The 26735-nt window shown below is 40.2% G+C and overlaps 2 protein-coding genes across 2 annotated transcripts; one reads left to right on the forward strand and one right to left on the reverse strand.

Moving 5' to 3' along the window:
• Positions 1 to 1126: 1126 nt before the first annotated feature.
• On the reverse strand, positions 1127 to 14889 carry LOC133544155 (activator of basal transcription 1-like). Its single transcript, XM_061889250.1, has 5 exons — positions 14812 to 14889; positions 9511 to 9965; positions 9262 to 9437; positions 2288 to 2473; positions 1127 to 2208 (listed from the first exon to the last, which is right to left on the reverse strand). The coding sequence occupies exons 2-5, from the start codon at positions 9941 to 9943 to the stop codon at positions 2029 to 2031; spliced, it is 975 nt and encodes a 324-aa protein (XP_061745234.1). The 5' UTR covers positions 9944 to 9965; positions 14812 to 14889; the 3' UTR covers positions 1127 to 2028.
• Positions 14890 to 15247: 358 nt separating this feature from the next.
• On the forward strand, positions 15248 to 22266 carry LOC133544566 (DNA repair protein RAD51 homolog 3-like). The gene is made up of 4 exons (XM_061890046.1): positions 15248 to 15388; positions 18347 to 18593; positions 21360 to 21576; positions 21651 to 22266. Exons 1-4 carry the CDS (start codon positions 15271 to 15273, stop codon positions 22158 to 22160), a joined length of 1092 nt encoding a protein of 363 aa, XP_061746030.1. The 5' UTR covers positions 15248 to 15270; the 3' UTR covers positions 22161 to 22266.
• The last annotated feature ends 4469 nt before the right edge of the window (positions 22267 to 26735 follow it).

Genomic DNA, 26735 nt, shown 5'->3' on the forward strand with positions numbered 1-26735 from the left:
GGATGCACAAACTGGCAGAAAAAAATTCTGTGCAATGTTCATATTGTTGTTACTCAGCCAGCGTTTGTGGGTCTGATGGACCCGTTGCATTTTGTGGCTTTTAATGCCTCACAATCAAACACGTTTATGTTGAAACTGAGACTCACTGACTTTGTCAAATTTTCTGTGAAGAACATATATCAGAATACATATTTAATGACCACACACCATACACCCCCTTCCAGACATTTCTATTACATATAAGATGTCTGGGTCCATTAGACCCGGGGTTAATAGAAGTGTGGAAATTGACCTTCTGTGTAACTAACACACACAGCAGGCCTAGACAGGAGGAGGACAGAGTGTAGGTACACAGAACATCAGAGGGTCAAAATGTGTGAGAAAATGAGAGCAGACAGTGTTGACAATGTTGCAACCTTGTGTGGGAACCGCAGGCGCAGAAACACAAAACAAGAATCCCTGTGGGATGCAGAAACTGGCAGAGGCCTACACATTTCTATTACATATAAGATGTCTGGGTCCACTAGACCCGGGGCTAATAGAAGTGTGGAAATTGATGTTCTGTGTAACACACACACAAGGCCTAGACAGGAGGACAGAGTGTAGGTACACAAACAATCAGAGGGTCAAAATGTGCGAGAAAATGAGAGCAATGTTGAAACCTTGTGTGGGAACTGCAGGTGCAGAAACACAAAAGAAGAATCCCTGTGGGATGGAGAAACTGGCAGAGACCTACACATTTCCATTACATATAAGATGTCTGGGTCCACTAGACCCAGGGCTAATAGAAGTGTGGACATTGATGTTCTGTGTAACACAAACACACACACAAGGCTTAAACAGGGGGACAGAGTGTAGGTACACAAACAATCAGAGGGTCAAAATGTGCGAAAAAATGAGAGCAGACAGTGTTGAAACCTTGTGTGGGAACCGCAGGTGCAGAAACACAAAAGAAGAATACCTGTGGGATGCAGAAACTGGCAGAGAAATTTTCCGCGCAACATTCATATTGTTGTTAGTCAGCCAGCGTTTGTGGGTTCTGATGGACCCGTTGCATTATGTGGCTTTTAATGCCTCACAATAAAACACTTTTATGTTGAAACTGACACTCAGTGACTGCGGCTAATTTTCTGTGAAGAACATATTTAATGACCAGAAACCATACCCCCCCTCCACACATTTCTATTACATATAGTGTGAAAATTGACATCCTGTGTAACACACACACACACACACACACACACACACACACACACGGCCTAGACAGGAGGAGGACAGAGTGTAGGTACACAGAATATCAGAGGGTCAAAATGTGCGAGAAAATGAGAGCAGACCGTGTTGACAAACAATGTTGCACCCTTGCCTGGGAACCGCAGGTGCAGAAACACAAAAGAATAATCCCTGTGGGATGCAAAATTTGGCAGAGAGATTTTCCGTGCAAAATTCAGATTGTTGTTACTCAGCCAGGGTTTGGGGGGGTTCTGATGAACCGGTTGCATTTTGTGGCTTTTAATGCCTCACAATCAAACACTTTTATGTTAAAATACTGAACAGATGTTTATTGGGATAAGGTAAACATCTGTTCAGTAATTTAACATAAAAGCGTTTGGGACTTCTGATGGACCCTTTGCATTTTGCGGCCTTTAATGCCTCACTATCAAACACTTTTATGTTAAGAAACTAAACAGATAAATATATGTTCAGTATTTTAACATAAAAGTGTTTGATTGTGAGGCATTAAAAGCCAAAAAATGCAACAGGTCCATTAGACCTACAAACGCTGGCTGAGTAACAATATGAACATTACACAAGGGTTAAAAAACAATTAATTAATTTTCCCTACACTTTGTATCTTTACAGCCAAGAGAAATATATTATTGTCCTTCCAGCAACATAATCTGACGACACATGCCTTTATGTCGCAAACTCACTGTTGCCCCCTACAGGAGCTTCATATAGTCCACTGCTCTTCAAAATAAAAGCCTGTGTAAGTCAAACCGACAGGAATATATATTGTACAGAAAGATGCTAAGGCTGTTGGCTGTTAAAAATCTTTGCCAGCAAGGAGACATTTGATTGGCTCTTTTGCTGGTGGAGGCGGTCCTTGTCCTGCTGCTTCTGGCTAATTGCGTCTTTTCGTTTCTTCTTCTTCTTCTGGATCTCCTCCTCCGTTTGCCGCTGTGTGAAGTCCCAGGTGCGCTCCTCCACCTGGCGAGAACAAATGTTGTCTTTTTGACCTCCTCCCTACACACGTTACATGCACGGATGGAATTATAGACAAACTTACCTGCTGTGTGTCGTCCTTCTTTCTCTTCCTCACTTTGTCCATGTGAGCACTCTTGTCCACGGCGTCCAGGTAGAAGTTGGTCTCCCTCTTGGCCTGCGACACTTCAGTCCGCAGGCGCTGCTTTAGAACCATCTGCTCATAGGCCAGACGCTCGCTCAGGTGTGTCCACTGGAACCTGTGCAGGTACTGTGACACCAAAGTCTTCATCACACCTCCGTCACTGAATGCTAACAGTTAGCATATATCTTGTACCAAGTTGTATGACTTTGGAGTAAACAGTTACAACCTTTGCTAAAAGACTAATAAGCATGCTAACAGTTAACATATATCAAGTACCAAGTTAAAAGACTCTGGGGAAAACAGTTAAAAAATTGGCCAAAAGGTTAGCATGCTAATTGTAACATGCTAACCGTTAACATTTATCAAGTACCGAGTTATAGGATTCAGGGGAAAACAGTTGCAAAATTTGCCAAAAAAGGTTAGCATGCTAACATCAACATGCTATCAGTTAACATTTATCAAGTACCAAGTTAGAGGACTCAAGGGAAAACAGTTAAAAAATTGGCCAAAAGGTTAGCATGCTAATTGTAACATGCTAACCGTTAACATTTATCAAGTACCAAGTTATAGGACTCTGGGGAAAACAGTTAAAACATTTGCCAAAAGGTTAGCATGCCAATAGTAACATGCTAACCGTTAACATTTATTAAGTACCGAGTTATAGGATTCAGGGGAAAACAGTTGCAAAATTTGCCAAAAAAGGTTAGCATGCTAACATCAACATGCTATCAGTTAACAATTATCAAGTACAGAGTTATAGGACTCAGGGGAAAACAGTTGCAAAAATTGCCCAAAAAGTTTAGCATGTTAACTTTAACATGCTATAAGTTAACATTTATCAAGTACCAAGTTATATGACTCAGGGGACAACAGTTAAAAAATTGGCCAAAAGGTTAGCATGCTAATTGTAACATGCTAACCGTTAACATTTATCAAGTACCAAGTTATAGGACTCTGGGGAAAACAGTTAAAAAATTTGCCAAAAGGTTAGCATGCCAATAGTAACATGCTAACCGTTAACATTTATCAAGTACCGAGTCATAGGATTCAGGGGAAAACAGTTGCAAAATTTGCCAAAAAAGGTTAGCATGCTAACATCAACATGCTAACATCAACATGCTATCAGTTAACATTTATCAAGTACCAAGTTATAGGACTCAGGGGAAAACAGTTAAAAAATTGGCCAAAAGGTTAGCATGCTAATTGTAACATGCTAACCGTTAACATTTATCAAGTACCGAGTTATAGGGCTCAGGGGAAAACAGTTGCGAAATTTGCCAAAAAGGTTAGCATGCTAACATCACCATGCTATCAGTTAACGTTTATCAAGTACAGAGTTATAGGACTCATGGGAAAACGGTTGCGAAATTTGCCAAAAAGGTTAGCATGCAAACAACGGCATGCTATCAGTTAACATTTATCAAGTACCAGGTTATAGGACTCAGGGGAAAACAGTTAAAAAATGTGCCACAAGGTAGGCTTGCTAATAGTAACATGCTAACCGTTGACATTTATCAAGTACCGAGTTATAGGACTCAAGGGAAAACAGTTGTTAAATTTTCCAAAAATGTTAGCATGCTAAAATCAGCATGCCAAAAGTTAACATTTATAAAGTACCGAGTTAAAGGACTCAGGGGAAAATAGTTAAAAAATTGGCCAAAATGTTAGCATGCTAATTGTAACATGCTAACCGTTAACATTTATCAAGTACCGAGTGATAGGACTCAAGGGAGAACAGTTACGAAATTTTCCAAAAAGGTTAGCATGCTAACATCAGCATGCCAACAGTTAACATTTATAAAGTACCGAGTTATAGGACTCAGGGGAAAACGGTTACGAAATTTGCAAAAAAGGTTAGCATGCAAACATCAGCATGCTAACAGTTAACATTCATCAAGTAACAAATTACGACTCAGAGGAAAACGGTTACAAAATTTGCCAAAAAGGTTAGCATGCTAACAGCTAACATTTATCAAGCACCGAGTTATAGGAATCAGGGGAAAACAGTTAAACAATTTGTCAAAAGGTTAGCATGCTAATAGTAACATGGTAACGGTTAACATTGATCAAGTACCGAGTTATAGGACTCAGGGGAAAACGGTTACAAAATTTGCCAAAAAGGTTAGCATGCTAACAGCTAACATTTATCAAGCACCGAGTTATAGGTTTCTGGGGAAAACAGTTACAAAATTTACCACCAGCATGCTGACAGTTAACACTACGTATTTTCCGGACCATATGGCACACTGCCGATGAATGGTCTATTTTTGAACTTTTTTCATATATATAAGGCGCACCGGATTATAAGGCGCATTAAAATACTTATATATATATTTTTTTTTTTTCTAAATGTAAAACACTTCCTTGTGGTCTACATAACATGTAATGGTGGTTCTTTAGTCAAAATGTTGCATTGATGAGGTTTCACAGATCATCTTCAAGCCACTTTCTGACAGTCGCTTCCAGATGGGTCGTTTTGTGGGCGGTCTTATTTACGTGGCTCACTTTTGGCAGCATCCTCTCCCAGTCATCTTTGTCTTACCTTATACACAAACTATGACACTTGTATTTTGAAGCACATCAATCGGTGCAGCCTACTTTCATCTCTTATGTATAACAGCCATCTACTGGTCACACTTATCATTACACCATGTACCAAATAAAATTGCTTCGAGGTGGGTAAGCTCAACCAAATGTATTCCTTACATTAGGAGCACCGGGTTAGAAGGCGCACTGTAGAGTTTTGAGGCAAAAAAAGGATTTTAAGTGCATCTTATAGTCCGAAAAATAGGGTATATCAAGTACCAAGTTATATGACTCTGGGGGAAATGGTTACAAAACTTTCCAAAAACGTTGGCATGCTAATGTTATCATACGAGCATACTAACAATAACATGTGCCACGTGCCAAGTTTTATGACTCTGGGGTTTACGGCGGAAAAATTGGCTGAAAAAAGTTAGCATATGTTCAGTACCAAGTTTTCCAAAAACTAACCATCTCATGCTAACAGTCAACATATATGAAGTATGGAGTTCTATGACACTGAAGAAACCAGTAACAAAATTTGCCTAAAGCGCTAGCAGCTAACCGTTAACATAACAAGTACCAAGGTAAATGAAACTGGGGAAAACGGTTACAAAATGTTCCTAAAATGTTAGCATGCTAATTTCATCATATTAGAATGCATATGTTGCCATTTTCACGGTTGGCATGTGTAGCGTACCAAACTATATGAGTCTAAGGTGTATGGCGGCATTAATTGGCTAAAAAAAAGTTAGCATATGTCAAGTGCCAAGTTATGTAATTCTGGGGTAAATGGTTACAAACTGTTTCCAGAAAATTTAGCACGCTAACATTAGCATACTAATAGTAAAAATATATCAAGTACAAAGTTATATGACTTTAGGGTTAACAGTTACATTTGCCCAAAAAGTTAGCATGCGAACAGTTAACATATATTAAATACCAAGTTATATGACTCTGGGAAAAACAGTTACAAAATTTGCCCAAAAAGTTTGCATGCTAACATTAATATGCTAACAGTTAACATATGCCAAGTACCAAGTTATGACTCAAGGGAAAATAGTTAAAACATTTTCCTAAAATGTTAGCATACTAATGTTATCATACTAGCATGCTAACATTAACATGCTCACGGTTAGCATGTGTCTCGTACTAAGCTATATGACTCTGAGGTCTATGGCGGCTATCATATCTCAAGTACCAAATGATGTGATTTTAGTGTAAACGGTTACAAAATTTGCCAAAATAGTTAGCATGCTAGCATCAGCATTATCACTTCGTATATGAACCAAAATATATATGGTGATATATATTGCATATCAGTCGCTGTCAAATGTACAAACTCATGTTCACTTCACCTTTTTGCTCTTTGCTCCATTTACCAGTGCACTATTGTTTTATTAGTCTTGCACATACTAGTGATTTAAACACTTGTTTACAGTTTTAGTTCATACAGTTAACCATGTGAGCACAGTCTACCAAGTCCAATTCCTTGTATGTTAAACATACTTGGTCAATAAAAGTGTTTATGATTCTAATATTGCCTAATTTCTGGTTGTATTAATTCCTCAAAACGATTATTAATCTACTGGAAATATCTGCTTACATGTTTCTGGCTACACTTCTGGTCAAATGTAATAAACACTTTTATTTTCGCACTTATTAGTTTCGAGCGACGCTACAAATTTGGGATATCGATCTAATACCAAGTAGTTACATGAGCAGTATAAGATGCATAATGGTAGTAGGAAAATGTCTATCGTCAGCTATATGTATATAATTTACATCATATGGAGCGGTATACCTCGGTTGGTAGAGTGGCCATGCCAGCAACTTGAGGGTTCCAGATTCGATCCCCGCTTCTGCCAACCTAGTCACTGCCGTTGTGTCCTTGTGCAAGACACTTTACGCACCTTCTTCCAGTGCCCCCCACACTGGTTTAAAAATGTAACTTAGATATTGGGTTTCACAATGTAAGGCGCTTTGAGTCACTAGAGAAAAGCGCTATAGAAATATAATTCACTTCACATACATCGTCTAAATCAGTGGTTCTCAACCTTTTTTCAGTGATGTACACCCTGTGAACATTTTTTTAATTCAAGTACTTTGTTGACATTGAGTACGTCAATATATTGTCTGCAGTCTCGAAGTTATTTCTGATCAAACAAGGGTATGTAATAAAAGGTGCCGTCAAATGACTAAACATTGGAATCAGATTGCTGTAGATAAATTTGAACTACTCATGATTACATGTGCTTCATATTTGATCTATAATCGTGGTATTGTTCTGTCATGGGTTCTTTGTGTTCACATTTCCAGTCGAAAGGGCCGTCGGGCTGTTAGTGATGGATGATGATGATTCATAGCGGTACTTTGATTGTTGGTGCCGTTACATTGTTGCATTTATCTCATGTGAAATTGATCAAATATTTTTTCTCATTGTCGTGTTTTATTCTTATAACCATCCCCAATGCATTGAAGCCAAAATGATTTGGTCCTATAAACATTTACTGTATTTTCCAGACTATAAGGCGCACTTAAAATCCTTTCTTTCCTCAAAACTCGACAGTGCACCTTATAAGCCGGTGCGCCTAATGTACGGAATAATTCTGGTTTTGCTTAACCACCTCGAAGCTATTTTATTTGGTACACGGTGTAATGATAAGTGTGACCAGTAGATGGCAGTCACACATAAGACATACGTGAAGACTGCGATATGACTCAAGTAAACAACATTTTATATGTTCCATTGAAAATATAGAACATTACACACAGCTTTCAAAAATCTATCAAAAATGTTTTAGTACGACTTTGGTAAGCTATGAAGCCGCACCGCTTGATGTACGTCAACATAGGAGTATTATTGTGGTGTTTAGGGCGGCATTGTGTAGTGGGTAGAGCGGCCGTGCCAGAAACCTGAGGGTTGCAGGTTCGCTCACCGCCTGTTGACATCCAAATCGCTGCCGTTGTGTCCTTGGGCAGAACACTTCACCCTTGCCCCGGGTGCCGCTCACACTGGTGAATGAATGATGAATGAATGATAGGTGGTGGTCGGAGGGGCCGTAGGCGCAAACTGGCAGCCACGTTTCCGTCAGTCTACCCCAGTGCAGCTGTGGCTACAGATGTAGCTTACCACCACCAGGTGTGAATGAATGATGGGTTCCCACTTCTCTGTGAGCGCTTTGAGTATCTAATAATGGAAAAGCGCAATATAAATCTAATCCATTATTATTATTATCATTATTATTATTAAGACGTTATCTGGCGTTTTGTTTTGCAATATTATGCAAAAGCAATTTGTCTTACCTTCTGGTACCTGCTGATCTGTATTTGGGATCTGCATAAGTTCTGAAAAATTGCGCAGGTCCGCATTTTATCTGTGTGAAAAACATTTACCGTATTTTCCAGACTATAAGGCGCACCTAAAATCCTTTCTTTACTCAAAACTCGACAGTGCACCTTATAAGCCGGTGCGCCAAATGTACGGAATAATTTTCCTTTCCCTTTTGTGGGCTCTGAACCGAAGATGTTGTTGTGGCTTGTGCAGCCCTTTGAGACACTTGTGATTTAGGGCTATATAAATAAACATTGATTGATTTGTAGTCCGTGGAGATGCCATAGTCGATAATCGTCTTCTTTTTCTCTATCTTCTTGTTATCTTCTTGTCATCCTCCGTTGTTGCCATTTCTTATAAAAAGTAGTGTAAAGTTCTTACTTATATCCGTCAGTAAACTCGCCATGAAAGCGCTAAAACATACCGGTGTAATGAGTTTACATTATTCATCCAATTAATTTTAGTTATTAGAGTTCCGGTCGGATGGTTTTTCACGAGACACATATGGTGGAGTTGTTTCCGGATGAGGAGATGCTGCTCCGTTATTGATTGAAGTAAAGGCTGATTGTCATTCAAACAGTTAGCTCCATCTTTTGACACTTCTTCCACTCCTGTCCTTCCACGCTACACCGTTACTATAAAGATGACGGGGAGAATACGCTGCCGGAGGTGAGCCACGTAAAAAAGACCGCCCACAAAACGGCGCATCCTGAAGCGACTGTAAGAAAGCAACTTGAAGATGATCTGTAAAACATCTTCTATGCAACATTATGACCAAAGAACCACCATTACATGTTATGTAGACCACAAAGAAGTGGTCTGCATAACAAAAAAATAATAATGACTCCTTTAATGCGCCCTATTATCCAGTGCGCCTTATATGTGAAAAAAGATCAAAAATAGACCATTCATTGGAAGTGTACCTTATAATTCGGCGCGCCATATAGTCCGGAAAATACAGTAAGTAAAAAGTATTGGCAATATTAACCTTGTATTTACTCTTTTTTTTATTTATACCAAATCTAGTCGGACCCCTTGTTGCCGGGCAGAAGAGTACCTTTATGCACCACAGGTCTGATGTGAATGTCTGGCGTTTCCTTGTGGCCATGGGAGTGTTGTGGAGGGACGCCGCCACTCGCTTGGCCACGCGTTTGTCCCGAAACTCAACCCAGCCCTCGGTGAAGTCGCACCTCCTTGACCCGGCCTTCCTCTTCCGCTTCTTGACCTCGCCATCTGCAACACAACATGGTGTCACGTACACGCCGTCTTCAGGACATACGCACCATTGCCTTGTGTTAGCGTTTGCCTTCGGGTTGCAGGAAAACACGTCCAATCTCGCCGTAGACGGACATCAGGTTCCTCAGGTGTTTAGGCCGGAATCTCGGAGGAATGTGACCCAGGTACAAAATCCCTGGAACACACTTCCTGTCTGAGGAAGAAGTCAGTGCTGCCCCTTTAAGAATTCTCTTTTTCTGCCTTATTTCTACTGCATCGCCATCATCTCTGATTGTTGTGTCCTCCTCTTCCTCCTCAACAGTCTGCTTCATGTCCTCCTCTTCCTCCTCAACAGTCTGCTTCATGTCCTCCTCTTCCTCCTCAACAGTCTGCTTCCTGTCCTCGTCTTCCTCTTCAGTTGTCGACTTTCTGTCCTCCTCTTCGTCCTGAGTTGTCGACCTTCTGTCCTCCTCTTCCTCCTGAGTTGTCGACCTCCTGTCCTCCTCTTCCTTCTGAGCAGGCATCTTCCTTTATCTTGTCTGTTCGCTGTAAATCAAAGCAGACTATTATAAACGATGACAATTACAAACACTTAAGTGTGATTATCTTATCCGTTTAAATCTCTTTTTATAATTTTTTTTATAGTAGGCCGCACAGTCACGGCACTTAAATCAATTTTATTTATACAGCATTTCTTACAGGGAGCGCTCACAAACTGCTTCACATGGTTAAAATACAAACAGTTTGATCAAAATAGGCATATGCAGCGCTGTGCGCTTAGCTAGTAGCACAGGTGCTACTATGTCAAAAAAATTAGTAGCACAGAAGAAAATAGTCAGAAACCGATATTAAAACTAAAAGTACCACGGTATCAGTTTTGGTCCATATTGCCCAGACCTACACAGAGTCACGAGTGACATTTCCGCATCAATCACTTGTCTATTTGGTTATGGTTTAAGTTTATTTCGAACATGCACTAAAGATGGGCAAAAATGTTATTTTAGTTTGTTTAAATTTGGATGGATTTTTTACAAGTTCAAAATGAAATCCTTATTCGCACACGTGCGATAGGTTGTTTTTTTTTTCAAGTCGCAAGGTGTATTTTTAGGCTCATTTGCGAGGAAATTTGTTGCACTGTGCAGCCCTGATATAGTAGGGATGCCGAGAACGTACATGTTTTGAAGAGCAGGCTTAAGACTCACCTTTTTGATTTGGCTTTTACCTAATATTATTTTAACTTTTATTTTATTCTTTATCTGTACTCATGGTTCTTATTATTTTACAAGGGGAGAAAATGAAAAAGCATTTGAGAGAAGTGTGTTAGCAGTTTGGACATTTCATCAAAATCTGTCCATTACTTTTTGAGTTATGTTGCTTAAAAACAGACAAACAAATTCTGGTGAAAACAGAACCTCTTTGGCGGAGGTAATTAAGTATGCGTACTGCAAAGCAAAGCGCACTACCTTCGCCACGAGCGTTTCCAAACAGACATCAAGCCGGTCACAGCCGTGGAGGACCACAAGTAATATAAGAAGCTACTTCATAAACCATCACCAGGGAAATATATATTTAAGCCAGTGAGGCTAAACACCAATTTTTGTGAGGTATATACATTATTAGTGAAGTGAATTATATTTAAAAATCATCTGTGGAACAGTTTGGATGATTCCTTAAAATGTTCCAGTTCCATTCACACATTTAAAAACAACTTTAAGACCAATGTCTTGGAAAAATATATCACTCTTAAATCAAAACAGTATTTAATACTATGATTATTGTTAACTACAAACTAAATGTGGGTTATAAATAATAATGGAAGTATAATTGTTTGTATATAGTATATAATTGGTACAAATGTTTAACTAACACGTGCACAAGGATATTTCACGTCTTTACTGCGTATATAATGGAACAGTTTTTATGTTGTGTACAAGGTGTATTTATAATATGTTGTGCAAAGGAAATTTTATATTGTTTGGAAGCTCATCTTGTATTTGAAATTGTTTATAGGGCTAGGCGCAATAAGTGTTCAACTTCAGCCTAAACCCTTTCGGTCTGCAACATTTTAAATTTATGAATTTACAACTGTTTATTTATGTAAATTTGTTTGTTTAATTTGTTGACCATGACCATATAAATAATAAAATAATTATATTTATAAAGCACTTTTCCCTAAAGGAAACATTGTCAGCTAACTTGTCTGAGAAACAGCATTATCCAAAATGATATAAAAAAAATATCCACTGCAGAGGACACTCATAAAGTAAAGGTTGCAAGACAAACTATTCATGGTCACTTTAAAGACACAACTGTAAGTTTTGCTCATTGTGACTATTTTCTTGTAACAGTAGATGTTGAAGCACTATTCATTGAAATTTAAATACATATCATAGTAAGAAAATATGATTAGAACATTTGAGCATTATGTTTGTTATATTCCTGCCACTTCATTTTACACACTATGGCATTTTTACCAAACCTTTTTTGGGTCGATACCAATATTGGTATGCGAATCAGAGCATGCAGATCATGTCATATTGGTATGCCAATCAGAGCATGCAGATCAGATGGGGCTATAAATGCTCAGCATCATTTAAGGTTGGGAACGGGGTACGCCAGCGGGGAATTCTCTCCCTTGTCCTCTTCAATCTATATATGAATGACCTATCTGTACAGCTCAATAGCTGTAGAACAGGATGTGTACTTGGTAATACTGTGGTTAATCATCTGATGTATGCGGATGATTTAGCCATCCTGTCTCCTAGCAGTGCTGGCGTTCAACAGCTGCTGAATATATGTACAGATTGTGGTTTAAAATATGATGTGAAACATAATGCAAAGAAGAGTGTCATTATGATATGTAGAACAGGAGAAGACAAGGATCTCTTTTTTTCCTTCATTCTATCTGTCAGGACTGGTGCTGAGTGTGTGTCATAAAACTAAGTATCTGGGGCAAACCATTACTGATCTATGATGATAACCTATACAGACAGCGGCGTATGCTGTATGCCCAAGCCAACATGCTGAGAAAGAAATTTTATTATTGTACAAATGATGTAAAGGTCAACTTATTCAGAGCCTATTGCACTCCTTTGTATACTGCCCCCCTGTGGGTAAAGTATAAGCAGAAAAGCTTTCAGAAGCTGCAGGTTGCTTATAATGATTATATGAAGCTTGTCCTGGGAATTCAAGCCAGATGTTTGTTAGTGTTGGGGTGCCCACTTTCTCAGCGTTGCTGCGCAACCTTATGTATAAGTTTATGTGGACGGCATCTGAGTCTGAAAATGACATAATCACTGTGTTAATGAACCCTGGCTGCAGTGCTGTTAGATACTCATCTGGACTGTGGAACCATTGGCACACATGTTTGTATGTTAGAAACTGACATTTGGGCTTTAAGTTTCTTTTTATTGTTTTGTTTTTTAATTTTTTTGTGTTTTGTATTGTGTTTTTTATGTTTAATGGATCTTAAGGTCTGCGATAAAGATTGATGATGATGGTACCGTGGACTTAATACCGTGACATCGTACCGTGATTTTTTGATATCGTTACTTCCCTAGCATCTAGTATGACATATGATAATACAAATAATGAATGTATATAAAAATGATAATGGTATATTACTGAAATGTTCACTTAAAACCAGAGGTGGGTAGTAACGCGCTACATTTACTCCGTTACATTTACTTGAGTAACTTTTGGGATAAATTGTACTTCTACGAGTAGTTTTTATGAAACATACTTTTACTTGAGTATATTTATAGAGAAGAAACGCTACTTTTACTCCGTTCCATTTATCAACATTCAGCTCGCTACTCGCTACTTTTTTTTATCGATCTATTAATGTTTGTTTTGGTTAATGACAGAGCTTCAAAGTAGAATCTACGCATGCCTGCGTTTCACCAATCACATGCAGTCACTGGTGACGTTGGACCAATCAAACATAGCCAGGCGGTCACATGACCCGACTTAAACAAGTTAAAAAACGTATTCGGGTGTTACCATTTAGTGGTCAATTGTACGGATTATGTACTGTACTGTGCAATCTACCAATAAAAGTTTCAATCAATCAATCAAAAGTGTAAAGGAAAAAAGACACTTTTTATTTCAACCGTACTTCCCGTCAAAAGCCTAAAGACTGATCGCACAGTTCCTGTCTTCACAATAAAAGCGCTGCTCCATCGCGCCTGCGCTAACAAAATAAGAGTCTCCCAAAGCCAGTGCAAACAATCTAGCAAGCTACGAAGTTTGCCGCCAATGTATTTCTTGTAAAGTGTATAAAAACAAATATGGAAGCTGGACAAATAAGATGCCAAAAACCAACAACTTTCATGTGGTATTAGACAGAAAAGAGGAACTTTTTTCTCCTCCATTTGAAAACGTGAACGTCTGATTCCAATCATTGCAAGTCATCAGAATCAGGTAATACACCAACTTATATTCTTGTCTTCATGAAAGATAGGAATCTATATGTTAAACATGCATGTATATTCATTAAAACACCTTCAACATGTGAACAAAAACGGCAAAATAAATAAATATAAATTATATACTGTATATATAAATATCTGTATCTATGTATATATATATATATATATATATATATATATATATGATTTGTGTGTGTATGTATGATATGTGTGTGTATAAATGATATGTGTGTATAAATGATGTGTGTGTATGTATATATGAGGTAGATCACCTCGACTTGGTCATTTATTAAGTAATTGATAAACGTTGAAAAACGTATTGGGGTATTACCATTTAGTGGTCAATTGTACGGAATATGTACTGTACTGTGCAATCTACTAATACAAGTTTTAATCAATCAATCAAATCAATGAATGCCTACTGAGGCTATGGTGCTGTTAAGTTATTGTGGCTCAATGTGCCATTTTTTAAATTTTATTTTAATGTACTATTATTTAATATATAATATTGTTTTTGATGCTTAAAAGATATTCCTGGCTCTGAATTTGCCCATTGCTATTTTTATGTTTTTGTGCATTATTTTTTTGCCGTAATCAGGTTACTCATCAGTTACTCAGTACTTAAGTAGTTTTTTCACAACATCCTTTTTACTTTTACTCAAGTAAATATTTGGGTGACTACTCCTTACTTCTACTTGAGTAATACATCTCTAAAGTAACTGTACTCTTACTTGAGTACAATTTCTGACTACTCTACCCACCTCTGCTTAAAACTAATGTTTTTCACCGCCTTTTAAAATGTCCAGAGAAGAGAAGACGTTGTTTTTAGGGAAACTTTCAACACGAAACTATAGAACTTTAAAAAGAAGAGCTTGGAATTTATATCAACATTCGTATAAAAATTATGGCACAATATGAATGTTTGTACACCGCTAAATACGAAGAATATTTAAGAATCTCACCAAGAAAACACTCGACTGCGTGCTCGAAAGTCGCGTGTTGATGACGAAATGAATCGATGACGATCTTCCGTTTTGAACATTTTTGCACTTCTTGGTGTTGCTTCCAAAATAAAAGCGTGTTTATCCTTTCTTTCGTCTATGATCTCATGGTTGGTTCGTAATACACAAAAAACACAACCGATTGAAGTAAAGCCTTACAAAATGTACAATTTATAAGATGGACTTTATGTATCCCTTTGTGGGGAATTACCACGTTGATGTTTATCAGGGTGTACACTGCCTTCCGCCTGAATGCAGCTAAGATAGGCTCCATAGATAGGACAAGCGGTAGAAAATGGATGGATATATGGATGTTTATTATATTTATTTTGGTTTCAGGAAGGTCTTATTTTGGTAGGAATATATCTTAAAGCGGGCGCGGAGGCGGGACTTCCGGAGCGGCGGTGTTAGCAGACAGACATGCAGAGGCCGGTGTCCAGTCTGCCGCTGAGTTCCAGCGTCAAAGTGAAACTGCTCAACGCGGGCTTTCAGATTCTTAATGATGTCGCAGCGGTCACGGCGCTCAACCTTAGTCGAGGTAACTTTTTTTTACTCGTTGTTTGCCTAACTACAGTAACTAGACAACAAGTGTGTCATAACAACGCACAACCATACACACAGCATTTGGCGTTCAGTTGTTTATGGGGTGTTGCTGTTTCATGTTGTGCCCCACAAAGTGTTAACACTGTAAATAATGTACTAATTACGCGCATCTTAGATGTAGTTTTACACATTTGAAGGTGCTAATCAGTAGCATGACTTTAGCAAAGCCAATGTATATTAAAGTTAAAGGCCTACTGAAATGAGCTTTTCTTTTTTAAACGGGGATAGCAGGTCCATTCTATGTGTCATACTTGATCATTTCGCAATATTGCCCTATTTTTGCTGAAAGGATTTAGTAGAGAACATCGACGATAAAGTTCGCAACTTTTGGTCGCTAATAAATGATAAATGGGTTGTACTTGTGTAGCGCTTTTCTACCTTCAAGGTACTCAAAGCGCTTTGACACTACTTCCACATTTACCCATTCACACACACATTCACACGGATGGAGGGAGCTGCCATGCAAGGCGCTAACCAGCACTCATCAGGAGCAAGGGTGAAGTGTCTTGCTCAGGACGTGACGAGGTTGGTACTAGGTGGGGATTGAACCAGGGACCCTCGGGTTGCGCACGGCCACTCTTCCACTGCGCCAATAATAAAAAAGCCTTGCCTTTACCGGAAGTAGCAGACGATGTGTGCGTGACGTCACGGGTTGTAGAGCTCCTCACATTCTCACATTGTATACAATCAGAGCCATCAGCAGCAAGAGCTATTCGGACCAAGAAAGCGACAATTTCCCCATTAATTTGAGCGAGGATGAAAGATTCGTGGATGAGGAAATTTAGAGTGAAAGACTAGAAAAAAAAAAAAGGTGAGGGCAGTGGGAGCGATTCAGATGTTATTAGAAACATTTACTAGGATAATTCTGTAAAATCCCTTATCCATCTATTGTGTTGCTAGTGTTTTAGTGAGATTAAGTAGTACCTGAAAGTCGGAGGAGTGTGGCCACAGATGTGTTGACCGCCAGTGTCTCTGAGGGGAGTCACGCAGCTGCAGCAGGACGGAAGCTCCGCTGATGTGTCCGGTAAGAGCCGACTAATTACCACAATTTTCTCACCGAAAACTGCCGGTTGACATGTGGTCGGGATCTATGTTCGCTTGACCACTCTGTTCCATAGTAAAGCTTCACCTTCGGGAATTTTAAACAAGGAAACACCGGCTGTGTTTGTGTGGCTAAAGGCTAACAGCTTCCCACCTCCATCTTTCTACTTCGACGTCTCCATTATTAATTGAACAAATTGCAAAAGATTCAGCAACACAGATGTCCAGAATGCTGTTTAATAATGTGATTAAAGCAGACTACTTATAGCTTGGATCGGGCTGGAAAATAATGTCCGCTACAACCCGAGACGTCAAACGCACGCATCATCACATGCGTAATCATCCCGCAATGTTTTCAACAGGACACTTCGTGGGAAATTTAGAATTGCAATTTAGTAAACTAAAAAGGCCGTATTGGCATGTGTTGCAATGTTAATATTTCATCATTGATATGAATCATTGATATATAAACTATCAGACGGCGTGGTCGGTAGTAGTGGGTTTCAGTAGGCCTTTGTAGTACCAATGTTTGTCACACACACTAGGTGTGGCGAAATTCTTCTCTGCAATTGATCCATCACCCTTGATCACACCCTGGGAGGGGAGCAGTGAGCAGCAGCGGTGGCCGCGCCCGGGAATCATTTTTGATGGTTTAACCCCCAATTCCTACCCTTAATGCTGAGTGCCAAGCAGGGAGGTAATTGGTCCCATTTTTATAGTGTTTGCTATGACTCGGTTGGGATTTGAACTCACGACCTACCGATCTCAGGGCGGACACTCTAACCACAAGGCCACTGAGCAGGATGATATCAGCATCAAGCTGAAAGGTGGACTTACGTTGGAGCGTTTAGGTTTTTTTTACTCAGTCTCTTTGTCGGCATTAGAAAGTGCTACATTACCTAGAAGTAGTTTGGCTGAGCAACCCAGGTACCAAAAACATGGCACCTTTGGTTTTTACGTGACCGGCGGAATTCGGTCTGTGCCAGAAAATAATCTTATTCAGTACCCATCTCTAATTACAGTACAGTATTTGTCTTATGTTCTATTATTATGTTGTGTTAATCAATAAATATATTAACTAACTGGATTTAGGGTAAATAATACTAACAACAACAACATGGAGGATAATCAAATCCTGCCTCATCAATAAAACGTCCACACATGGGTGAGCCTTTGATGTGAGGGATATCAAAGGGGGACACGGAATACTAACAACACGGCTAATGGTCACAGCTGCGAACATCAAGTTGACTAACGTTTGGCAAAACAACTTACGCCCATGGTTTTTGTACATGGAAGCCCAGTTCTAACCAGAGGAATTACCCAGGATGTGAGGAGATACTTCCACGTCATAGCCGTGTTGTAGTGGCCGGGTGAATACTCAAGGCTGCTACATTGGGGGACAACATTTCTGTTATTTCATGTTTAGAGGGCTTTAATTATGTTTAAAAACATACTTAAATTGTGTTGTTTTTTTATGCTCCAACAATTTTTTTTAGGCAATAATCCTACTGGGCGAGTATGGAACCAAGGGGCGACTTTAGTGAATACTGTCACAAAGTTTGTTGTTGAAAATGTTTTTCTTTTTTATTCTGATTACAATCATGATCTTTAGGTGTACATGCAAAATCCATCCATCCATCCATCCATTTTCTACCACTTATTCCCTTTTGGGGTCACGGGGGGCACTGGCGCCTATCTCAGATACAATCGGGCGGAAGGCGGGGTACACCCTGGACAAGTCGCCACCTCATCGCAGGGCTACATGCAAAATGGGATCTTGATATATTTTAAGTAGTATCGGATCTATAACAATATGTGCAGTACCGCCCATCGCTCATTTCTGTTGCAGAGACGGGTCTCAGCCAGCAGGAGGCGCTGGAGGTGCTGCAAACTGTGAGGAAAGAGGGAGGAGCTGACGGAGAAGAAGGAGGAGGAGGGGCTCCTCTTACCGCGCTTGACCTCCTGCAGAAAGAGGAGGAGCTAAGGAGCATCGTGACCTTCTCCTCGCAGTTGGACAGCATGCTCGGAGGAGGACTTCCTGTCGGGAAAACCACGGAAGTCTGCGGCGCACCGGGAGTGGGGAAAACACAACTTTGGTGGGACACACACACACACACACACACACACATTCCTGTATTTGTTACCTTGACACCTCCAAAAAATGCCTACCTCTTTAGGACCACCCTTTCTAGATATATGAAGATTTGTATTTACAACATTAATAATATATACATACTATGCATATATATACAAAGGTAGGATTTTAGTGAATACTTTTTTTTTGTATGTAATTGTTTTTTAATCTTCATTGTTTGTTTCAAGTTACTACAGTAAGTCTCTATATATACAGTGGGGCAAAAAAGTATTTAGTCAGCCACCGATTGTGCAAGTTCTCCCACTTAAAATGATGACAGAGGTCTGTAATTTTCATCATAGGTACACTTCAACTGTGAGAGACAGAATGTGAAAAAAAAATGCAGGAATTCACATTGTAGGAATTTTAAAGAATTTATTTGTAAATTATGGTGGAAAATAAGTATTTGGTCACTTCAAACAAGGAAGATCTCTGGCTCTCACGGACCTGTAACTTCTTCTTTAAGAAGCTCTTCTGTCCTCCACTCGTTACCTGTATTAATGGAACCTGTTTGAACTCGTTATCTGTATAAAAGACACCTGTCCACAGCTTCAAACAGTCAGACTCCAAACTTAACAATGGCCAAGACCAAAGAGTTGTCGAAAGACACCAGGAAAATAATTGTAGACCTGCACCAGACTGGGAAGAGGGAATCTACAATAGGCAAGCAGCTTGGTGTGAAAAAAATCAACTGTGGGAGCAATTATCAGAAAATGGAAGACATACAAGACCACTGATAATCTCCCTCGATCTGGGGCTCCACGCAAGATCTCATCCCGTGCGGTCAAAATGATCATGAGAACGGTGAGCAAAAATCCCAGAACCACACGGGGGGACCTGGTGAATGACCTGCAGAGAGCTGGGACCAAAGTAACAAAGGTTGACATCAGTGTTAATTTTGTTGCCGAAAAATTTTCGTCATAGTTATCGTCAACGACCTTTTTTTTTTGACTAAAACGAGACAATAACTAAATAAAAAATAATTTACGTGGACTAAGACGATGACGAGGTGTATTGACATATTCGTCAACGAATAAAAACGAGACGAAAATGTCTGCCAGAGACGAGATCCAATCGGAACTCATTTCGTTAGGAAGAGACGGGAGGAGTTGGGAAGAGAACCAATCAGAGCGACGTGGTAAGGAAGTTACGTAAACGTAGTTTGCATTTGAGACTGACCCGGGAATGTGCTGCAGAAGACAACATGTCAACGCCGGGGAGGAAGAGGAGAGAGGACATATGGGGAAATTTTATATTTGACGTCAAAGATAACAAGATGCAGTGTAAGAAATGCAGCGCGAGGATTACGGGGAAAAACACAACAAACTTGAAGCGACATTTACAGTCCAATCACCCCGAAATCCACACACAGGTAAGCATTTTCCAAAACATACAACTCACTCGACGTTATCCCGTTTATTACACGGCTTACTCGTGAAATACTAAATTTGAGACATGATTTTCATCAAAATACGACTTGTATCAGGGATTTTTCCGCTGTTTTGCTTTGACTTTCAGAAATTGAAAGGAAAGTTTACATATTACCCTTTAGTCGACTAAATCTACTGTAGTTTTCGTCGACTATAATCTTATGATATTTTGTCAACTAAAACTAGACTAAAACTAAAACAATTTAAATAACTAAATTATGACTAAAATTAAATTACATTTTAGTCAAAAGACTATGACTAAAACTAAATCTAATTTTGCTGTCAAAATTAACATTGGTTGCCATCAGTAACACACTACGCCGACAGGGAATCAAATCCTGCAGTGCCAGACGTGTCCCCCTGCTTAAGCCAGTGCATGTCCAGGCCCGTCTCAAGTTTGCCAGAGAGCACATGGATGATACAGCAGAGGATTGGGAGAATGTCATGTGGTCAGATGAAACCAAAATAGAACTTTTTGGTATAAACTCAACTCGCGTTTGGAAGAAGAAGAATGCTGAGTTGCATCCCAAGAACACCAGACCTACTGTGAAGCATGGGGGTGGAAACATCATGTTTCGGGGATGTTTTTCTGCTAAGGGGACAGGACAATTAATCCGTGTTAAGGAAAGAATGAAGGGGGCCATGTATCGTGAGCCAAAACTTCCTTCCATCAGTGAGAACTTTGAATGGTTGACCAAACACATATTTTCCACTATAGTTTAGAAATAAATTATTTAAAATTCCTAAAATGTGAATTCCTTGATTTTTTTTCACATTCTGTCTCTCACAGTTGAAGTGTACCTATGATGAAAATTACAGACCCCTGTCATTATTTTAAGTGACAGAACTTGCACAATCGGTGGCTGACTAAATACTTTTTTGCCCCACTGTACATATATATTTATTTTTTTTAATACATTTTGGCCAAAAGGGGGTGCATTTCAGTTTCTTACACACACTTGTTATTTCATATGTTGGCCAGGGGGGAAGCACTTTGATTTTTTACACACACTTGTTATTTCATATGTTGACCAAAGGGGGAGCACTTTTAAAACTGACACAGTCAATTTGAAAAATCCTTCCTTTTTGGGACCACCCTCATTTTGATGGATTTCATCACCAGGGGTGCAAATGAGACATTCTCTATTAGATGCAATGGTTTTCTGTATTGGGACCATGATTTATGTCCTAACTTGATCACACCTCCTCATATGGAAGCTACCTTTCCTTCTTGATGTCTCAAGAAAGGTAAAAATACAAGAACCCACACATATCAAATGTGACAAAGGTATGTTCAGTCTGCAGTTGGCGGTGGACGTCCAGGTGCCGGCGTGCTTCGGCGGTCTCGGAGGTCAGGCGGTCTTCATCGACACGGAAGGAAGCTTCGTCGTTCAACGAGTCGTCGACATCGCCGCCGCCGCCGTCCGCCATTGCTCCTTGTTAGCGGACGACGCGGACCAACGGGATGCCATGACCACCTTTAACGTGGACAACATCCTGTCCAACATCTTCCTGGTACGGTGCGACGTACTCGCCACCTGACAAGAAGGGATGCAAAGTGATCATGTCCTGGTCTTGGTGTGCTTCAGGTGCGCTGCCACGACTACGTGGAGCTCCTCGCCGAGGTCTATCTGCTGCCCGACTTCCTGTCTGCTCACCCTCAGGTCCGCCTCCTCGTGATTGACAGCGTGGCCTTTCCCTTCCGACAGCTTTTCGACGAGCTGTCACAGCGGACACGCCTCCTCAACGGCCTCGCCCAGCAGCTCATCTCCATGGCGACCAAGCACAACGTGGCCGTGGTCTTGACCAACCAGATGACCACGAGGCTACGAGGCGGACAATCCCAGCTCGTCCCCGCACTGGGGGAGAGCTGGGGCCACGCCCCCACCCTGAGACTCCTCCTGCGGTGGGCAGGCTCACAGAGGCAGGCCACCATCTTTAAATCTCCAAACCACATGGAGGCCACGGTCAGCTACCAAATCACGTCGGACGGTTTCAGAGACATTGACCAAACGGAGCAGCAGCCGAGCAAACGCCCCCGAACGCTCCCCGAGCAGTCGGCTGCCTGCTCGAGCAAACAGATGCAGTTGACTGGCTAAAGCTGCAGTCGTTTTCAGCCAATCAGGGAGAAGCACGATGAGGACCATCTTTCTTTGCAAAGGTGAATAAGATGTCATTAAAAAATGATGTATTTACTTTTTTAAACTCATGCCTTATTTAAAGTCCAACTGGTGTCTAAAGACCGTTTAATCAATTCAAAGAAATATACTTAGTCAGTGTAACCAGTCTCTACAGATTTCAGTTAGTCCAACTGGTCTCCAAAGACTCTTTAGTCAACCCAAGACACATTAGTAAGTCCCAAGTTCTCTTGAAATGTCTAAGTTTAGTGAGTCCAAGGTGTGGACTCCTTCGTCAATCCAAAGACTCTTTCCGAAGTGCTCCTTATCTTTAGAGACTTTTTAGTAAGTCCAAGTTGTCTCTAAAAAATTGAATCAATCCAACTAATCTTTAAAGACTTCTTAGTTCAAGCAACTTGTCTCTAAAAGACTCTAGTCAAATGTAAAACTCTTTACTAAGTCCAACTGGTCTCAAAAGACTCTTTAGTCAACCCAAGACACATTAGTAAGTCCCAAGTTGTCTTGAAATATCTAAGTTTAGTGAGTCCAAAGTAAGTCCAAAGTTGTCTTGAAAGATCTAAGTTTAGTGAGTCCTAGGAGTGGACTCCTTCATCAATCCAAAGACTCTTTCCGAAGTGCTCCTTATCTTTAGAGACTTTTTAGTAAGTCCAAGTTGTCTCTAAAAAATTGAATCAATCCAACTAGTCTTTCGAGACTTCTTAGTACAAGCAACTTGTCTCTAAAAGACTCTTTAGTCAAATGTAAGACTCTTTCGCAAGTCCAACTGGTCTCAAAACTCTTTAGTCAACCCAAGACACATGAGTAAGTCCCAAGTTGTCTTGAAAGATCTAAGTTTAGTGAGTCCAAGGAGTGGACTCCTTAGTCCAGGGGTCTCAAACTCAATTTACCTGGGGGCCACTGGATGCAGAAAGTGGGTGAGGCTGGGCCGCCAGAAAAGATTTCTTATAAAATCTAACGTGCACTTTTTATTGGATTCACCTTCCTTGAATGGCTTTCCCGCCCAAGCAACATACTTGCCAACTCTCGCGATCTATCCGGGTAACACCCAAATATCAGTGCTCCTCCAGACAATCTCGCGGTTATCACCCGGACACCATTATTAAGGGCGTGCCGTGGTGGCACTGCCTTTTGCGTCCGCTTTTCCACCATATAAAAAATGCGCCGGCCCAGACAAATATTGTATGAGGCTTCTGAAGACCCACAGAAGTGACTGCAAGACATACTTCATCAACAACCATACAGGTCACACTGAGTTGCCGTATAAACAACTTTATCACTGTTACAAATATGCACCACACTGTGAACCCACACCAAACAAGATTGACAAACACATTTTGGGAGAACATCCGCACCGTAACACAACATAAACACAACAGAAAAAATACCCAGAATCCAATGCAGCCCTAACTCTTCGGGCTACAATAGGGGGCAGGGTTGAGGGTGGCGGGTGTATACTGTAGCCCGGTTGAGTTAGGGCTGCATGGGATTCTGGATGTTCTCTTAAAATGTGTTTGTCATTCTTTGGTGTGGGTTCATAGTGTGGCACATATTTGTAACAGTGTTAAAGTTGTTAATATGGCCACCCCCAGTGTGACCTGTATGGCTGTTGATCAACTATGTCTTGCAGTCACTTACTGCGTCTACAGAAGCCAAATACAACATGTGGCTGGGCTGGCACGCTATTCGTACAGGTTGTAGGGGACGTTAAAGACAGTGCTTCCAAGGTGCCCCCTTAATATTATTCTTTGGGTGATATTCGGGAGAATGATTACCCCTGGAGAGGCACTGAAAATTGGGAGTCACCCTAAAAAATCGAGGGTATACAAGCATGACGCTGCAAAGCACCATTCATATAAAACTCGCGGGCCGCACTAACAGAGAGACCTCTGCCTTAGTCAATCCAAAGACTCTTTCCAAAGTGCTCCTTATCTTTACAGACTGTTTAGTAAGTCCAAGTTGTCTCCCAAAAAAATTGAATCAATCCAACTAATCTTTAAAGACTTCTTAGTACAAGCAACTTGTCTCTAAAAGACTCTTTAGTCAAATGTAAGACTCTTTTGTATGTCCAACTGGTCTCAAAAGACTCTAGTCAACCCAAGACATATGAGTAAGTCGCAAGTTGTCTTGAAAGATCTAAGTTTATTGAATCCAAGGAATTGACTCCTTAGTCAATCCAAAGACTATTTCCGAAGTGCTCTTCGTCTCTACAGACTGTTTAGTAAGTCCAATTTGTCTCTAAAGAGTCTTTTTAGTCAATCCCAAAAGTCTATAGTAAATCAATTCAAAGACTCCGTAGTAGGTGGAACTTGTCTCTCCTGACTTTTTCAAAAGTCCAACTAATCTCTAAAGAATTTAGTAAATCCAAGTTGTCTCTAAAAAAATAATCTATCCAATTAGTCTTCAAAGACTTCTTAGTACAAGCAACTGGTCTCTAAAAGACTCTTTAGTCAAACATAAGACTCTTTAGTAAGTCCAACTGGTGTCCAAAGACTCTTAAGTCAACCCAAGACACATTAGTAAATCCAAGTTGTCTTCAAAGATCTAAGTTTAGTAAGTCCATGTGGTCTACAATGAGTGGACTCTTTAGTCAATCCAAAGACTCTTTCCAAAGTGCTCCTCGTCTCTACAGACTTGTCTATAAAAACTCTTTTAGTCAATCCCAAAACTCTTCAGTAAGTCAATACAAAGACTCCTTAGTCGCTAAAGACTGTTAAGTAAGTCCAAGGACAATCGGTGGAAAATGGATGGATGTATGGATAAGTCAAAGTGTTCTCCATAGAGCTAGCTCTTTAGTCAATCCAAAGACTCTACTAAGTGCTTTTCGTCTTCACGGACTAATTAGGAAGTCCTAGTTGTCTCTAAAGACTAATCAATTTAATTAGATTTCAAAGACCCCTTAGTAAGTGCAACTTGTCCCTAGCGACTCTTTATGTCCAACTAGCCTTGAAAGACTGTTTAGTAAGTCCAAGTGGTGTCTAAAGACTCTAATCTTCCAAAGAAAAATACTATTTAAAAGGAAAACTATTCTCTCCAGACTTCAGGAAGTCCAAGTAGTTTCTAAAGGGTAGACACTTGAGTCAATCTAAAGACTTTTTACAGCAGGGGTCTCAAACTCAATTTACCTGGGGGCCACTGGATGCAGAAACTGGGTGAGGTTGGGCCGCAAGAAAATATTTCTTAAAATAATCTAACATGCACTTCTAAATGAATTCACCTTCTTTGAATGGCTTTCCCGCCCTGGCAACATACTTGCCAACTCTCGAAATCCTTCCGGGAAACACCCGAATATCAGTGCTCCTCCCGACAATCTCCCGGGGCAATCACTCTCCATGTTTTCACCCGGACAACAATATTAAGGGCGTGCCGTGATGGCACTGCCTTTAGCGTTCACTTTTCCACCCTACAAACAGTAACACATTGTATGAGGCTTATGCTGGCCCACGGAAGTGACTGCAAGACATACTTGATCAACGGCCATACAGGTCACACTGAGGGTGGCCGTATAAACAACTTTATCACTGTTACAAATATGCGCCACACTGTGAACCCACATCAAACAAGAATGACAAACACATTTTGGGAGAACATCCACACCGTAACACAACATAAACACAACGGAACAAATACCCAGAATCCAAAGCAGCCCTAACTCTTCCGGGCTTCAAAAGGGGGCGGCGGTGTATATTGTAGCCCGGATTCAGTTAGGGCTGCATGGGATTCTGGGTATTTGTTGTGTTACGGTGCGGATGTTCTCCCAAAATGTGTTTGTCATTCTTATTTGGTGTGGGTTCACAGAATGGCGTATATTTGTAACAGTGTTAAAGTTGTTTATACGGCCACCTTCAGTGTGACCTGTGGCTGTTGATCAAGTATGTCTTGCAGTCGCTTAACACGTCTACAGAAACCAAATCCAATATGTGGCTGGGCTGGCACGCTCTTTGTACAGGATGTAGAGGACTCCAATGGCCGTGCCTTCACGGAACCCCGTAATATTAGTGTTTTATTATTGTTTGAGTGAAACTTGGGAGAATGATTACCCCTACAGGGTGGGGCACTACAAATTCGGAGTCTCGGAAAAATCGAGGTTATGCAAGTATGACACTGTATTGCGCCATTCATATAAAACTCGCGGGCCGCACCAACATTACATTTTTACATCAAGGTGCGGGCCGCGTGTTTGAGACCCCTGCTTTACAGAGTCTTACTCGTGTCTTGTGACTGTTTGGTAAGTTTAGAAATCTAATCAAGCCAACTCGTCTCTAAACACTCTTTAGTCAATTGTAAAACTTGAGTTAATCAAACTAGTCTCCACACACTTCAATAAATCCAACCTGTCTCTCAAGACACTAGTCAATTCAAATACTCTTTTGTAAGTCCAGCTGGTGTCAAAAGAATATTTAATAAGTAAAGTGGTCTCCAAAGAGTATACTCTTTAGTAAGTACAACTGGGCTTGAAATACTGTTTAGTAAGTCCAAGTGGTCTCTAAAGACTCTTTATTCCTCCAAAGAAAAATCCTTTAATAAAAGAAATTAGTT

The sequence above is a fragment of the Nerophis ophidion genome, linkage group LG27, assembly GCF_033978795.1.
Source record: "Nerophis ophidion isolate RoL-2023_Sa linkage group LG27, RoL_Noph_v1.0, whole genome shotgun sequence".
Classification (NCBI taxonomy): Eukaryota; Metazoa; Chordata; class Actinopteri; order Syngnathiformes; family Syngnathidae; genus Nerophis; species Nerophis ophidion.

Coding starts and splice junctions, on each gene's coding strand:
- LOC133544566 (XM_061890046.1), top strand. CDS start 15,271: ATGCAGAGGCCGGTGTCCAGTCTGCCGCTGAGTTCCAGCGTCAAAGTG. Junction 15,389..18,346: donor GGCGCTCAACCTTAGTCGAG/GTAACTTTTTTT, acceptor TTTCTGTTGCAG/AGACGGGTCTCAGCCAGCAG. Junction 21,577..21,650: donor TCCTGTCCAACATCTTCCTG/GTACGGTGCGAC, acceptor GGTGTGCTTCAG/GTGCGCTGCCACGACTACGT.
- LOC133544155 (XM_061889250.1), bottom strand. CDS start 9,943: ATGCCTGCTCAGAAGGAAGAGGAGGACAGGAGGTCGACAACTCAGGAG. Junction 2,474..9,261: donor CAGACCTGTGGTGCATAAAG/GTACTCTTCTGC, acceptor TTGGTGTCACAG/TACCTGCACAGGTTCCAGTG. Junction 2,209..2,287: donor AGAAGGACGACACACAGCAG/GTAAGTTTGTCT, acceptor TGTTCTCGCCAG/GTGGAGGAGCGCACCTGGGA.